Source organism: Paroedura picta, chromosome 9, assembly GCF_049243985.1.
Source record: "Paroedura picta isolate Pp20150507F chromosome 9, Ppicta_v3.0, whole genome shotgun sequence".
Classification (NCBI taxonomy): domain Eukaryota; kingdom Metazoa; phylum Chordata; class Lepidosauria; order Squamata; family Gekkonidae; genus Paroedura; species Paroedura picta.
The window spans coordinates 46039783-46055646 of NC_135377.1; the positions used below are offsets into that span (position 1 = coordinate 46039783).

At 39.1% G+C, this 15864-nt stretch overlaps 1 protein-coding gene across 3 annotated transcripts in view; it reads left to right on the plus strand.

Annotated features, from left to right (window-relative positions):
- The window catches only part of ROCK1 (Rho associated coiled-coil containing protein kinase 1), a 91555-nt gene that overhangs the window by 52534 nt on the left and 23157 nt on the right, over window positions 1-15864 (plus strand). For all 3 annotated transcript variants that reach the window (XM_077352638.1, XM_077352637.1, XM_077352639.1), the window contains exons 19-27: window positions 92-252; window positions 946-1130; window positions 2178-2247; window positions 5179-5273; window positions 6018-6183; window positions 9360-9453; window positions 10688-10776; window positions 13073-13261; window positions 13637-13802. In XM_077352638.1, the coding sequence (XP_077208753.1) occupies window positions 92-252; window positions 946-1130; window positions 2178-2247; window positions 5179-5273; window positions 6018-6183; window positions 9360-9453; window positions 10688-10776; window positions 13073-13261; window positions 13637-13802 (1215 nt within the window). The remainder of the gene's footprint in view (window positions 1-91; window positions 253-945; window positions 1131-2177; window positions 2248-5178; window positions 5274-6017; window positions 6184-9359; window positions 9454-10687; window positions 10777-13072; window positions 13262-13636; window positions 13803-15864) is intronic.

Here is a 15864-nt window from a genome sequence, read left to right on the forward strand (position 1 = left end):
CTACAAGTAGCAGTAAAAACGTTAATGCTCCATGCCAGATATTGTGCAGAGAATAATTTAAAAAGATGCGCTGATTTTGGTTCTTCTTTAGAAATAGAAAAAAAGGTAAAAGAAGAAAGAGCAGCAAGAGAGAGAGCAGAAAATCGAATTGTTCAAATAGAAAAACAGTGTTCTATGCTTGAATTTGATCTGAAACAATCTCACCAGAAGTTGGAACACCTTTGTGAGCAGAAAGAGAGGCTAGAAGATGAGGTAACTTTACTTTCTATTCCAAACTGAATGTTAACAATAAAATTATACTTCCTGAAGCTAAAGAAAACTCCATTTTTTGAAATTAACAAATAATGGCTTCTATGTTTTTGTAGGGGGCGAATTTAATGTAGCAACCTAAAATCCTTCCTGATGGTTTCCCCGATTCTTGTGATTTGGTTTTTAGTTGCTATATATGCACAATACAAAGTTATTGAAACTGAAGGCCAAACAGTCCTGTCATCAAACCTCTAGGACCCTTTTGGTAGCATTGTGGGAAACTGCAAGGGGGAGGGAATAAAACATTAGAACTGGGGGAAATAAGTTGCTTGGTAACAGATATTTACATGTTGACATGTATTCTGCTCTACATAAAAACAGAACTAGCATTGGATACTGAGAAGGAGTTGGGAGGTATGGATTTTTTAAAGAACAATAACAACAGGAAGACCTTTATTAGCTGGTAAATGGCTTTTGAAATGGAAAAGATGTTCAAAACTTAAGGATAGACATAAACATTTCCCACTACTCAAAGTCAACACTCTTCTAAGTATAAATAACTCCTTGGATTCAGGCCACTGTTTTCTGGAAAGTATGCTGTCGCATAGCCTAATATGGAAATAGTGGTATTGTGTATTAATTATTATTGCTATTTTGAAGTCTAAAAAACTGTTTTCCCCCCTAAAATACTGCTAGGTTAAAAATCTTTCACTTCAGCTTGAAAATGAAATCAATAAGAGAGTAATGACACAAAATGAACTGAAGATGCATGCTATAGAAGCAGACAACTTGAAAGGTTCTGAGAAGCAGCTAAAACAAGAGATAAACACATTGTTAGAAGCAAAGAGATTAGCCGAATTTGAATTGGCTCAGCTGGCTAAGTAAGTAATGAAGGAATTTACTTGTATTGCTTAATACACCATCTACAAAGACTAGTTGGTAGTTTTTCCCCCAATCTTTATTTCAGTATATTAAATTTTTGTTCAGTATTGTGTATTTGATCACTCTGAAACCTCATTCTTATGCACTCTGATTTACTGGGGGACTGGTTCAGGAGAACATGTCACCTCTTTAGTACTACAAAAGTAGTATTTGCCTGAAGATTTGTTACAGGAGGCAAGAACCACTTCACTTGCTTTCAGGTTGTTTATATATGGGAATGAAATAGCTTTCAGTTTGAGTTTTCCATTATCCTTCAATTTTCTTAGAAAGCATTTTAAGATAGAATGTCAAAGCAGGGCTACGCATTGTGTTGTGTGCAGCACAGGAGCTTTGAACTGCCAGGCTGCCACAAGGGGGAAGGAACTATCTAATGCATTCACTTCAGCCATTTGCCTGGCAAAAATCAGCATTCCTCAGCTGTTTATAACTCCTATGGAAAATTTAGGTACCCACATATCTGTCTTGGCATGGGCTGGAAGTCCCTGGAGGGTGTTGATTTTTACAAGGAAAAAGGTGGAAGTAGAAGCAGCTATTTAATAGCTATTCCCCCTCCAGAAATTATCTGCTTGTTTATTGTTGCTAGGAGGTTTTTAAAAACAAACTACAGTCAACAAGCACATGTAAGTGTAGTTTTACACCTGTTCAGCTTGATTTATGAAGATTAACAGTTAAATGTGTTAACACTCTATTAAAAGCTTATTTAAACTTAGGGCATTTGAAGACTGTGTCTGAAGTGACTATCAGAGATGGGGGAAGAGTGTAGGGACAGTTCGGGTTCCCATTTACTCTGTACCCTGTTTCTCATCCTGGCCAACCAGTTGCACTAGAGAGCTCACTAAAAGGGCAGAGAGGCCAGGGCCTTTCTGTGTTGTAGCCTCCTAGCTTGGATATTCAAAAGTTTACTGTGAAGAGGAGGGTTGTGTGTGATGAAATTTCATTTTGTTTTAAATAAATGCTTTTACTCATTTTATTTCTTTCTCTCACAGGCAGTATAGAGGGAATGAAGGTCAGATGCGTGAACTGCAAGATCAACTAGAAGCTGAACAGTATTTTTCTGTAAGCTGCTTTTACATAACACAAACCATTTTTAAAATTACGATCTTATGCAAATATTGGATAATCCTAAGAATATTGATTTATTTTTGTATTTCAGTAAATACTGTAGTTCTTTATGATGTCTGGGAACATGCTGTTAATTCAGAGACAGAGGACTCTGTCCCTGTATAAATAGTGTCCAGAAATCCAGTTCTCTGTTATCCCAGGACTCTTCCTTTTCATCTTGTTCACCTAGGCTCACAGCAGAGTGAAGACATATTTATGATAACCCTCAAAATAATACCCATACCTTCTAAAACAAATGGATCCATGCAGTTTTGTCAGTGTGTAAGGCCAACATGGATCCAACCTCAGTTGCATTGGACACGCAATGTCTTGTGGCTGGGAAATGTGTCATTGCTTTGCTTTCTGTAATATGTTACTGAAGATCCTTTTTCTGCTGAGAAATCATTGCCTGATAATTGTATACTGACTGAATCATCATTGTACTTGCATGATCTGGTTTATTTTCTTGAGCATTCCTGTTTTTCTGTTTTTCTGCTCCCACTCATTGTTTAGATCTCCTGGAATGGGAGTGGCTATGCTGTCTGGATCTCTTAGATCTAGATGATAACAATTTTCCTGGCTTGCTTATTCATGCCACCACCAAAAAGGGAAAATATCCAACCAAAATGATTGAGAGTACAAAGAACATGATTGAGAGTACAAAGAAACAGAAAAAAAGTAGTATGATGGCAATATATAAGTGAATAAATTCAGTTATGTGGACACTATCTGGAAATTTGATATTAGCACAGCAAGACATCCATACATATTGTTATTTGGACCAGAGAAACCAAGATATGGAAGTATTTGAAGAATGATTTTATCTAGGGAGTATATAATTGAATTAAATTGAGTTAAATTGAATCTTCCTGGTTCTTTTGATTTGTCTTGTCTTTTCTGGCATGAATTAGATATTATTGTGCTAATTATGGTCATAAACCACTGATAAAGTCTTTGTGTCAAAATGCGTTTGATATTTGAATTTATTCTATTTGGCAGCACACAATTATTCCCAGTTTTGGATTTACTCATATATTTACTCATATACATAAGAGTATTTATAAGCCGTGACTATTTTGGGTAGTTAAAAAGTTCCATATTTATTAATATATTAAATTACTGGTGTTATGTTTTGTGCATGTGGCTGAATTTGCTTAGATGAAAAGAACTATTTTGGTCAAAGTCTACCTGCCATGCTTGTTAGAGAACTGATCATTTTTTGGGAAGAGGCATTGTATTGAGATAACTGGGAACACTGATAGTACCAAGTTGAAGCTTCCACTGATCTCTGCCAATCACATTCCTTCACTGGAAAGTGAAGGGGCTAGTTTTGGATCTTCTGTGTTGCGAAGCATGTGTTCCTCCTAAAATCTAAGCTATAGTTCAGGGGTAGCCGAACTGCAGCCCTCCAGATGTCCATGGACTACAATTCCCATGAGCCCCTGCCAGCGAATCATTCTCTGGCAGGGGCTCATGGGAATTGTAGTCCATGGAAATCTGGAGGGCCGCAGTTTTGGCTACCCCTGCTCTAATTGAACAGGGATTAGAGAAATCAATCTAGGATTCCCTATATGCAGAGAATGAACCCATTCTCCTTTCTAATGACAGATCCAAGTTGTCATACAAATAGTTTCTGTCCACTGAGCTGCTAAAATAGCTCTCCTCTTAAGAAATAGGATTTTCAGTTAGCTCCATAAAATGAATAGTATGACTGCTGAATCTTTTCCTTACAGATAAGCTGTTTTCAGTTAGCAGTGTCAGGTCCCTAACAACACATTTATTGAATCAGAACCTGGCACTTCTTGAATCATGATTGCCTGCTTAACTCACTGCACTACAGATCACACTGTGTTTGCTGGCTTCTTGGCTTAATTAATTATGAGCAATAACACCTTACCTAGCAATGGCTGTCCCACAAGGCAAATCCCTACAGCAAAGGCAAGGAGCTGCTAGATGAGTGGTAAATGAAGCAACTACCAAGCCAAAAGTGCTGATCCTTTTTTATTCTAGCAAATACCACATACTTTTTAAAAGCAATGGTAATGAGCAGGAAGAGGCTGCTCCTATTTCTCTCAGACACCTTCTAGTACCGGAATATGTTCCAGGCTTAACCTCGACAGCTTGTTTCTGAATATAATACCTCTCTTGTCTATGAGAAGACTTTTCCTACTTCTTTAGTAAGTTGTCCAGGTGCAGTTGAAGAGTTCAGCTGCATCTGGAGGCTCCTGCTTTTCTAGGTACTGAGTGATGGGTAATGCATTATATTGCATTATATTGGCTATTTTAGTGGCCAAGGCATTTACCTCAATGTCATTTTTGCAGATTGCTTCCTTGTCTTCTTTTTCTGCTTGGTTGCTGTTGATGTAATTGTAATTTCTTCTGCCATAATCTTTGAGAATCTGAGACAAGGCAGATCAAGTTAGTTTTATCCTGGATAAGGACCTTTTTTATTCTCAGGCAACGGACACAGAAACACAGTTTTCATTCTAATCTGAATGCTCCCCCACCCTTTGCTGCTAATTATTACCTGGATGGCCAGACTGACAATGCTGGCCATAATCATATGATTATTCATGTAATTGTTATTATGAATTCCTATATTTTTCTTCTCCCTGGACTAGGTAAAAATAAGGCGAAGACTGGTCTTTTGATTTTTAAGTATAAATTTAATGTTCTATGATAATTCTTAGTGTGTTTGTCAACTTATGTCTGCTAACAAATAATATTCTGGGTCATGCTATCTTTTTGCTCAGTCTTGCCCAGTTTCTCTGTCCCACAACCTCCAGCATAGCCTTTTTGATAAGTAAAGCAAATCTGGATGGATCCAACACAAAATCTATGTTTTAAGTTCAGTATGATAGATTTTCCCCACTCTTTCATTTGCAGACACTGTACAAAACTCAGGTTAAAGAACTTAAAGAAGAAATTGAGGAAAGGAATAAAGAAACACAGAAAAAAATACAGGAATTACAAAATGAAAAGTAAGTAAACTTAACGAATGTGATCTCTCTCTCTCTCTTCCCCTCCTTCCCTCGCATAAAACTCTCATTTAGCAATGTTCACCGCCATCTCATAGGATCTCATAAGCATCCTGTATGATATTCTTGCTGCTTCATCATGAGACTTCCTCCATACTCGCTCTAGTTGTCTCGGCTCCCTTTTCCTGTTGCACAGCTCTTTGGTGTACCAGGGGGCTCACTTGAGGTGAGGGTGGAGAGGGGACTGGGGAGCAATCTCATCAATGGCGGTCAGTATCTGGCTATGCCAGTCCATGACCAGTTCACTTAATGAGGTGCCAAGAGGCATTGGGTCCTGCAGAGAGCATTCAGAAAATCCTGAGATGGGCCTTCAGAGCATAGTGATCTGATCATGGGACGGAATTCATCGCCTTGAGTTCTACATCCAACCTTGCACCAAAGATCAAGTCCTGGGTGTTGGCCACTTGATGAGTGTGATCGGCAACAATTTGTGAAAGCCATAGTGTTGCCATGAACAGCACTACCTCCAGGCCTGGATCTGAGGACAAGAGATCCAGCTTCCCCAAAACTTTCTTATTCCCATTTATAAGTTCAGGCTCTTTTCTTCAAGTTTAGTAGTATGTTTCCTATATCAGAAAAGTTATTCTTTGTAAATTGGTTAATTAAAAATATGCAATAGGATTATATTTAGTTTTTAAATCACTGAAAGTCTTATGGTATGAAAAAAGTATTAACTGTTTGTTGTAGAGAAACACTTGCTGCCCAGTTGGATCTGGCTGAAACAAAAGCTGAGTCTGAGCAATTGGCTCGCGCTCTCGCTGAAGAACAATATTTTGAACTTACTCAGGAGAGCAAGAAAGCAGCATCACGAAACAGACAAGAAATTACTGATAGAGACAATATTGTAAGCCGGGTAAGTTCCTGTGATAACAAAGTGATGCTTTGAAAAGTGAATGTGGTGCTTGTCAACTTTATATTTTACATAATAATTTAGTAGTATTCCATAGCATTATTCCAGATATGTAAGTGATGTTTAGATTGAATAGTTCCCAAACTCCCTCACTTAGGGCAGATTGCTAGATTACTTACAGGCTTTATGCCTGCACAGAGCTTAGGCACAGAAAACCTCATCCCTGAGACTCCCTTTGGACATTGCATATTTATGAAAGAGAAATTGTACCTTAAGGAAGCGGTGGCATCAATTTAAACTTCTATGAGAGTATGTACCTAGCTATAGTTCACATGTATAGCTATAGGTACTTTGTTTTTAAGTTTTTATAGCTTGTCCTCAGCTATGACCATTAGGCAGTTATAGTACACATGGTGTGTGGGGAAAGCTGCCTTTGTTAGACAGCCACAGCCATCGTCTCCTTTGTCTTGGAGAACAATATAAAGTGAGTACTCCATATCCACTGCCAGAAATTTGTTTAAAACAGGGGTAGTCAAACTGCGGCCCTCCAGCTGTCCATGGACTACAATTCCCATGAGCCCCTGCCAGCGACCGCTATCGTTTGGGAAATGATCTCATGGCTTCTGAAGAAATGGGGAATATTGCTGCTATTGTTGAAGACTGTGCCAGTTTCATATGTCTCAGGACCCTCCTTGATGCGGGCCTGAGAGTCTCTTGTAAGGTGCCTCAGGAAGGATCAGTTAGAATTCCCAAACAAGATGAAGAAGTTGAAACATCATAGATGGACAACCCAGTTGTCATCTCCTACTTCTGTTCTAAGAGCCTTGGTTCCAGTACTTTCCACCATTTTGCTGCTTTTACTGCTATACCAATACCCAAATCAGACATAGAGGTTTTGTCTGGTTTATCACCAGTGCATCAATCCTCACCAGTACCAATTGCAGTGATTTTAGAACAGGGTTTCCTGAATGGGTGGGAATTAATTACAGTATTTGCTGGCATATAAGACTACTTTCCCCCCCTGAAAAACATGCCTCCAAGTGGGGGGGGGGAGGTCGTCCTATATGCCGGGTGCACTTCAGTTGGGATAGACATAGCTGCCCATTGTGGCCCATAGTACTGTAATGTAATGTAACAAACTCTATATTTTGAGTGGAAATGTTGGGGGGGGGTTGTCTTATACGCCGGCAAATACGATAATTTTTTAAAATTTGGTTATGCTCACCTCCCCCCCCCCCCCGAATGGACAATGATGGACCTGAAGGGGGGTGGGAAGGGGAGGGACCCCAGGTGGGTGTGTACACAGCTATGCTTCCAAACCATATTCTGCACAGTCTGCCACTTCTGGGATCTCTTGAAGGGGCTTCTTAATGCTAAAAAGTCAAGAAGGGCTGTGTTAGGACATATTGAGAACTCCACACTCAGGCCACCACACATTTTTGTTCTGTTGCCTTATTCTCTCTGGTGTTGGTTTTCACCATCATCTCAATACTGAGCGAGAATTCAGATCCTGTTCTCCTGACTCTTGTTCTCAATCTCATTGATGCAAATTTCTGGGCAGGGACTCCTGTGCAAGTCATCTCTCAAGATGTCTGGCTGCTGATACTATTCCATATTCTGGGGTTGTTGGTCTTGATCTAGCTGCATTCCCATAGAGTTACAATAGGTCTTGTCTAAGTTTTACCATAATTACTACCGGAAACTGATAGGCCATATTACAGTTTGTATGGTTAGTACCCATCATGTTATTTGAGGCAGTGTGGATTGATGATACTCCATCTGTCTTTGCTTATTCAGGTACTCATGGTTCTAGTGGTGAAGCCTCTTCAGACAATTTCCTTTTGAAACCTTGTCACCTACATTTCTACTTCTGGTAGTTCAGACTCTGGTAATGGGATAGGCCCCCTCCCATGCCGTCCCCTATCAATTTATCATTGCTTCCTACTCCTTCCAATGCCTGCTAATTTAGTTGGTCTGCCACCAGTGCTGTCTGCCATTTGTACTTCATGTTCTGGGCAGGATTCCTCAGTACCTATCTCTGATTCTCATGACCCTGAAGAGGTTCAGACTTGCCACCATCAAATTACCTCTAGGCCTCTCCCTGTGGAGGATATTAGATTTATTTATTTATTTTATTTATGATTGTATTTATAGACTGCCACTCTTGGCCCAGCCAGCTCATGGGGGTTTACACAAAAACATAGACCTAAAAGCATAAGACCTGATAAAACCCACAGCACATCCAAAATGGTGGCACCAATCAACAATCTTAAGATCGCCCCATACCCACTCTCAACCCTTCCACTAGCATTTGCCATTAGCCTGGTAGATGTTCTCAGGTGATGTTTAGCTTAGGGAGCCATAGACTACAAAGTCTGCAGAGGCTACAGAGGGAGAGACCCAATCTTACTACCCCAGCCTTGACCAAACACCTGGTAGAAGATTTCCGTCTTACAGGCCCTGCAGTACCCAGAAAGCTCTGTCAGAACCCTCAACTCTTCTGGGAGCTCATTCTACCAGGTTTGGGCTAGGTCCAAAAAGGCCCTGGCCCTGGTTGAGGCCAGGTGAACTTCCCAGGGGCTCAGGACCATCGGCAGATTCATACCTGCAGAGCGAAGAGCCCTGTGGGGGGGGGGGATGCATAAGAAGATATGTGGTCCCTCAGGCGGGACCCAGGCTGCATATAGCCTTAAAGATTAAGTTCAGAATCATGAACCTGATCAGGAAACCAACCGGTAACCAATGCAGCTGTCTCAGCATAGGCTAGACATGGGCCCTCCAAGATGACCTAGTGAGGACTCTCACAGCTGCATTTTGCATCATTTGGAATTTACAGGTCAGAGACAAGACTTCATTTTTGGCTTCTGTTTCATCAGTAAATGAGGGGCTAGTTGTCCTTGTGGTCCAACATTCCATTTCTGCAGTTCCATGAAGGTAGAGTTGTCCTCTTTTGGGAGAAAGTTTCCAAGTTACGGCTGTGCACAGACATAGAGTCCATCAATATGAAAGCACAGATGACCACTTGAACAGCAGTTTATCTTCGTGGTTTCTGTATAGTCACACACGAGTACTGCAGAATCGCAGGCCTGCCACGGAGAAATAACTAGCCAGCTTAATAAGCTTCAGAATTCATATTTCAGAATCTAACACAAATACTTTGCCCTATTTTTTTTGTTTAGCTTGAAGAAACAAACAATGCACTAACTAAAGAAGTTGCATTTCTGACCAAAGAAAATGTTGAACTCAAAGAAAAGATTAAGAAAGTAGAAGAAGGTATGTGGTGTTTTCAGTTTTGATAGATTTATTCAATATTTCAACTAATACAGTGAAGCCTTTGTAATATTTTGCCTTAACACATTTTAACTGCATTTGCTTATTTATTTATTTAAAACATTTCCATTCTGTCTTTCCACCCAGGTAAGATCCTCAAAGCAGCCATTTTGTTTGAGATACGTATGGAATATTTTTAGGAATTGCTTTGTTAGCAGAGTTTGATGAAAGGATTGAGTCCTGGGGACATTTTAAAGATTTTGTTGGTTCTGCTTGAACTTGTGAATTAAAAACAAGCAAAGTAATTAAGAATTAGTCATAGATATAGTTTGCTGTGATAATGGCATTCAGTTGTCACAACAAGCTGGTGAACAAGAACCTGGTTGTTCACTCCTCTTCCATCCACCCCTTGTTCACAGAATATGATTCAGGCTTCTACATTGAGAAGCCTTGGAAGAAACTCCAGTTTCCTGAAAGAGCAGAATGTTAAGAACATCTGAGTATTACTTAAAAGAATAAAAGGGCTGGTGGAAGAGAAATCAGCCAGAGAGAGCTTAGAGAAGGGGTCTACAACATGGTGCCTGTGGGAATAATGAAACATTTCAGGTGTATTTATGAAGTGGGTGGGTTTAGATTGGGCCTTGCTTTGGCAGCAGCTGCCACCATACCACAAGGAGTTTCCTCTTATGACAGAAGGTGAGCTATGGCAACCATTTTGTGACTGGCTCTATCTCCTACTGTGTCAGAATTCCAGAAGTGGTCAGGCTTAAGAAGGTTGGGAACCCCAACTTAAATAATGCTGAAGGAGTGGTTTTGGAGGTGGGTTAGTATTTCCAAATCCCCCATAACGCGTTGTGGGATTGCAGTTTGTTCCCTCTAATTCAGAGTTGATGGTTCAGCATATGCACAAAGATAAGTTTTTCTGTCCATTCAGCAAACTTCCTAGGTATATGGAAAAGTCTATTTTGTTGGGTTTTTTTTAAAAAAAGGTAAGATCCCCCTCCCTCCCCAAAAAACAAAAAAACCTTGGTCTGCTAAAGACTGACAATATTTATTGGCATTGAAATGTTGAAAGCAGTTGAAGGGAGGGGAACAATTGGAGATGGGAACATTTGTCTCTCAAGATTGCAATGTAATAGTGTAATCAGATTAGTTTAGTTCCCTGAGGGTAGAAGAAAGGAGAAATTACCCAAGATGCAATTGATTTGATGTCATAAACTGCTTAATATTTTTACAGATTATAAACTAAAGAAAGAGGAGGAAGTCAACATCATTAAAATGCAGTATGAAAAGAACCTGAACACTGAAAGGACCCTTAAAACTCAGGTATTTTTTCATATTCTTACTATACTGAAGTTATTTAGTGGACCATGCCTCCTTTGTATGTAGCAATCTGTAAAATGATGCACTTTGGAACAAAGAATTCCAACCAGTTATAGGCTAATGGGAACTGGACTTGCTGAAACTGAGAGGATAAAAGATCTTGGGATTGTGTTAAATAGCTCAATGATAGTGTCAGCCCAGTGTACCGCAGCAATGAAAAAGGCAAAGCCTATGTGAGGATAATTAAGAGACAAAAAATAAAATGGCAGTATAATGCCCTGTACAGATATATGGTGGCTTCATTTAGAATACATTGTAGAGATCTATTAAAGGTGAGAAAGTTGTGGCTTGGACTGAACTGAATCCTAGGCATGTAGAAGGATATCGGCCCCTTTAAATGCCATCTGTAATTTAATGATTCATCCAGAATGCATTCAGAGGGATGGCAATGCCTTTAAATGCCTTTTAACTCACAGGATCTGGTAGTCATCTCAATAGCTAGAAAAACAAAAACAAAATAAAAAATGGCCAAATTACTATTTGAAAAAAAGGGATAAGTTATTTGGGGGGTATTTTTTCAGCTTGGATTAGCTGAATCCACACCCCTAGTCATTTTATCTCAAAAAGGATATTGCAGAGCTGGAAAAAGTACAGAAGAAAGCATCCAAGATGATTAAGGGATTGGATGAGAAAAGGCTAAAGTCCCTGGAACTTTTCAGTTTAGAAAAGAGATTACCGTATTTGCCAGTGTATAAGACAACTGGGCGTATAATAAGACCACCCAACATTTCCACTCAAAATATAGAGTTTGTTACATTACATTACAGTACTTGTCATTGTCACCATTGTATGGCCGCAGCGCGACTGCAGCGCCTCCATCCCGTCCCTGCATCTCCCTGTGACCAGCACTAGTGCGCAAGTGCACATGTGCGAGCTCTGCATAGACAAGGGGCGGGCCGGAGTGCCGCTGCTTTCCGCCGAGCAGAATGGGCCGTTCACGCCAAAAAGGCTGGCACCCCTGTCTCGCTGCTGATGCTCGCAGCCACGCTGATGACCCGCCACAGGCGCACTGGATACTGCGCGATATTGGATGGTATGTAGAATGAGGTGGACGGGCATCGGGAGGCCACTATGGGCAGCTATGTGCACCCGGCGTATAGGACAACCCCCCCCACTTGGAGGCATGTTTTTCAGCGGGGAAAAGTAGTCTTATACACCAGCAAATACAGTACTTTTATTTATTTATTAGATTAGATTTTTATACTGCCCTTCTGTATGGCTTAGGGGTGGAGGCTTATAAATTTATGCATGGTGTTGATAGAATTGACAAAGAGAACTTTCTCCATCTTTCCCAAGATACTAAGAGCACAAGGTCATCCCATGAAACTGATAGGTTGTAGATGGAGGATGGACAAAGTAGATGGAGGATGGACAAAAGGAAATACTTCTTCCACGCAGTGATTGATTAAACTGTAGAATTCGCTGCCAGAGAATGTAGCAATGACTGCAGGCATAGACAGCTTTTTAAAAGGGTGAGATAGATTCAAGGATGATAGTGGCTACTTAACCATGGGGACAAAGGAAGCCTCCACATTCAGAGGCAAAAAACCTCTGAACGCCCATGCCAGGAGGCAACACCAGAGGAAGGCCTCAGTCTCTGTGCCCTATTGTTGGTCCTCCAGAGGGACTGGTTGGCTGTTATGTGGTACAGGATGCTGGAGTAGATGCACCACTGGTCTGATCCAGTAGAGATCTTATTATGCTCCTATTTTTATTCAAAATCCTATTCATACTAGGATTATTTCAGTAGCAATGTATTGTTTCTATTGTGATCCATATAGTTTTTTAAATGCTCATATTTTATGGAATTATGACTGACAGTGTACTGCTACAATTACTGAAATGGGCTAAATCTGGAAGAATATTGAATGCAAATCCGTGCTTGGCCATGACATTCTCTTGGTGACCTTGGGGCCGTCACTGTTTCTCAGCTGTACCTTCCTTACAACCAAAAGTGGGGAAGGAGAGGGAGGATGCATACATTGCATGGAAGGAGAACAGAATACAAAATCATCAGTCTAAAATATTTTAATAATAAAGTAATTTTCAGTGAAGGTACAGTGTAAAACACAAAAAAAACTAAAATACAGGCATTTATTTTCTGCTCTGCTACCAACAGGAGGAAAAAGCACTATTCACCCAGGTAATAGATTATATCCTTATCTAGACTGTGAAAAGTTAAACTCTATAGAGTTCTCTTTTAACATATATATGCTTTTGTTTATCTTTCTTATAACAGGCTGTCAACAAACTAGCAGAGATTATGAATCGCAAAGATTTTAAACTTGATAGAAAGAAAGTAAACATGCAGGATTTCAAGAAGAAAGAGAAAGAAAACCGAAAGTTACAATTGGAACTTAACCAAGAAAAGGAGAAATTTAATCAAATGGTGATAAAATACCAAAAGGAGCTTAATGAAACGCAAGCGGTAAAGACTTCTTGATTAAATTATGTTATATTGCTAAATCATATTTGTAGGCCTGTTACAATAGCAGCTATAATATGGTGGTCTATATTACACAGTTCATAGACACTAATGGGTAATTCTTGTTTCTTAAAAAGCTAGAATTTTCTTTCAGGGGTCCTTGTGTTTGTAAATAAGTAATGAGAAAGAGATTGCTGAAGATGAGCAGTGTAGGCAGGAAGTTAGACTGAACAGAATACCCATTTGCTGCTGCAAGTAATTATTGCTTTGTTTCATGGTTTTAATTTTAGTGCCCCATTTATTATTACCAAATTATTACTTAATGGTACTTAATTATTACTTAATGGTTCTTATGGTATTATTTTCTGTTGAATACAGCAACTTGTAGAAGAGTCAACATATAGGAATGAACTTCAAATGCAGCTGGACAGTAAGGAGAGTGATATAGAACAACTGCGTAGCAAAATTTCAGACCTACAACAAGGCATGGAGTCTACTAGTGTGGCCAGCTTGCAAGCAGATGAAACTGATGGTAATGTTCTGGGTAAGAGGCATGTTCCATCCTCCCCTCTATATGCTTCAATTTATATTTATGTAAGGTGTTGCCTTTTTAAAAACAGCAAATCATTTTAAAAATTATTATTTGACATTTATTATTAATTTATTTTCTGACAACTGTGGTTAGAGTATTATGCAGTGTATGATTTATATCCCTTAATCAGGATGTGGAATTCCATGATGACTGCTTAAGATCATTCTTCTAGAACAAAGTTTGCATTCTCCTTATATACAACATGTGGAAGAGCTTTAACTTTGCTGTTGTCATCATTGTTCTTTTAATTTTTATTACTATAGATTGTTATAGGCTTCTAAATTTAACAATGTTTTCTCATATAACTAACGTAATAACTAATTATTAGTGTCTGCTATATAAGATCTCTGGCAAGGATCAATTTTTTTCCTGAGCTCTACCTTGAAATAATTAGAAATTCAAGCTGAATTACCCTTGCATTCTTAGTAACTTAAGTATCATGTTCTTTATATGGCTGGACACTTAACAAGCAATTCTCTGTCTTTGGTCAATTAAATTAATTTATTTAAAATAACATTTTATTTTTGACGTTATTCTAATTGTAATGTTAATATATTACTGTAGTTGGGGTAAAAAATGACAGACAGGCATGCTGATTGTGTGAACTTAGGCAGATTGTGAGTGGGTGGGCAGAAAGGACTGTGTTATTGGTTGACTCTTGTGGCCCTTTCTTACATGCTCAGGTAAGTGCCAATCACCACTTTGGGATTGGGAGGTGAATTAATTCCAGACCAGACTGGCTAGGGATTCTGGTTTTTGTCTTTTTATTGGGGGGGGGGGCATCATCTGGCCATGGAATTGGTGTCACTGAGGGTGGGTACAGTAGTATTAAATTTCCTGCATTCTGCAGGGAGTTGGACTAGATGACCCTGGAGGTCCCCTCCAACTTCTATGATTCTCCTACCTACTACTAATAGTCTCTTGTTTGATGAATTCCAAATTATATGCAGGTAACCCTTATATATTTCAAGAAGCATAATCGATGTTTTGATAATATGCATGTGATTATACTACTTACGTTCAACAGTGAGATGACAAAAGATCTAATCTAATAATCCCTTAGTCTTAGCTAAATTAGCCAAGGTTAAAACTTTGTTCCAAAATTATGTAAAAGAAGAAAAACAATGGCTTGGATCCCATGAAAGATATTTGCAGAGAGAAGAATGGCCATTGGCAGATCATTAATTATTCCCAATGCCTCATATATTGCAGTTCCTATTAGACAGAAAATCCCCTGGATTTGGGAATCTGCTGCTGGAGAGGGAAAATAACAAATATTTCCCCCCATTGCTTTCCATCAGTTGAAATGATCATTCATCAGCTTTCCATCAGCAGAAATATCGGGGTCCAACCTCATAAATTATAACTTCATTATGCAATGTAACAGAAAACTATTTTTTTTAAAAACAGCTGCCATCCCTTAAACTCTGTCCTTTCCCTTCCTATAACAGGTTATCTTCACAGTTTGCTTTATGCTGCATTGCAGATTTAATATGCCAATTCTTAAACCTGCCTCCTTGTTCATTATCCATACCAAGGCCATTGTACAAAATCCCAAAGATATTTAAGACACACAAAATTGTTCCTGATGCTGTTGATTAATTTTGAGATGAGAGTGTAAACTATAATGTAATTACAAATCCTTTTCTTCTGATTCAGAACTTGGGATGTAAGGGGCACGGTTTGTTAATTTTTTTAATTCGTTCAGATTCAACAATAATAAACATAATAAAATTTGGTGTCAGAAATATTTTTCATCAGCGTTCAAATAACTTCTGCCATTTTAGTAATTATGTAGGAAACATTTGTAATCTGAATAAACTGCTTCTCTCTCTTACTTTTTATACCTAGCTGATTCTTCCTGCATTCCTTATTTATTTATCTTCTATTCTTATCTTCTGTGAGTAATGGGATATGTGGGTACTTTTGTTTGCTGTCCTGCTTTCTTCCTTTCATGTAAACTGTGACTTTCAGTTGTTGTCTTTATGCTGTTTATTTCATCTGCTTCCTACCC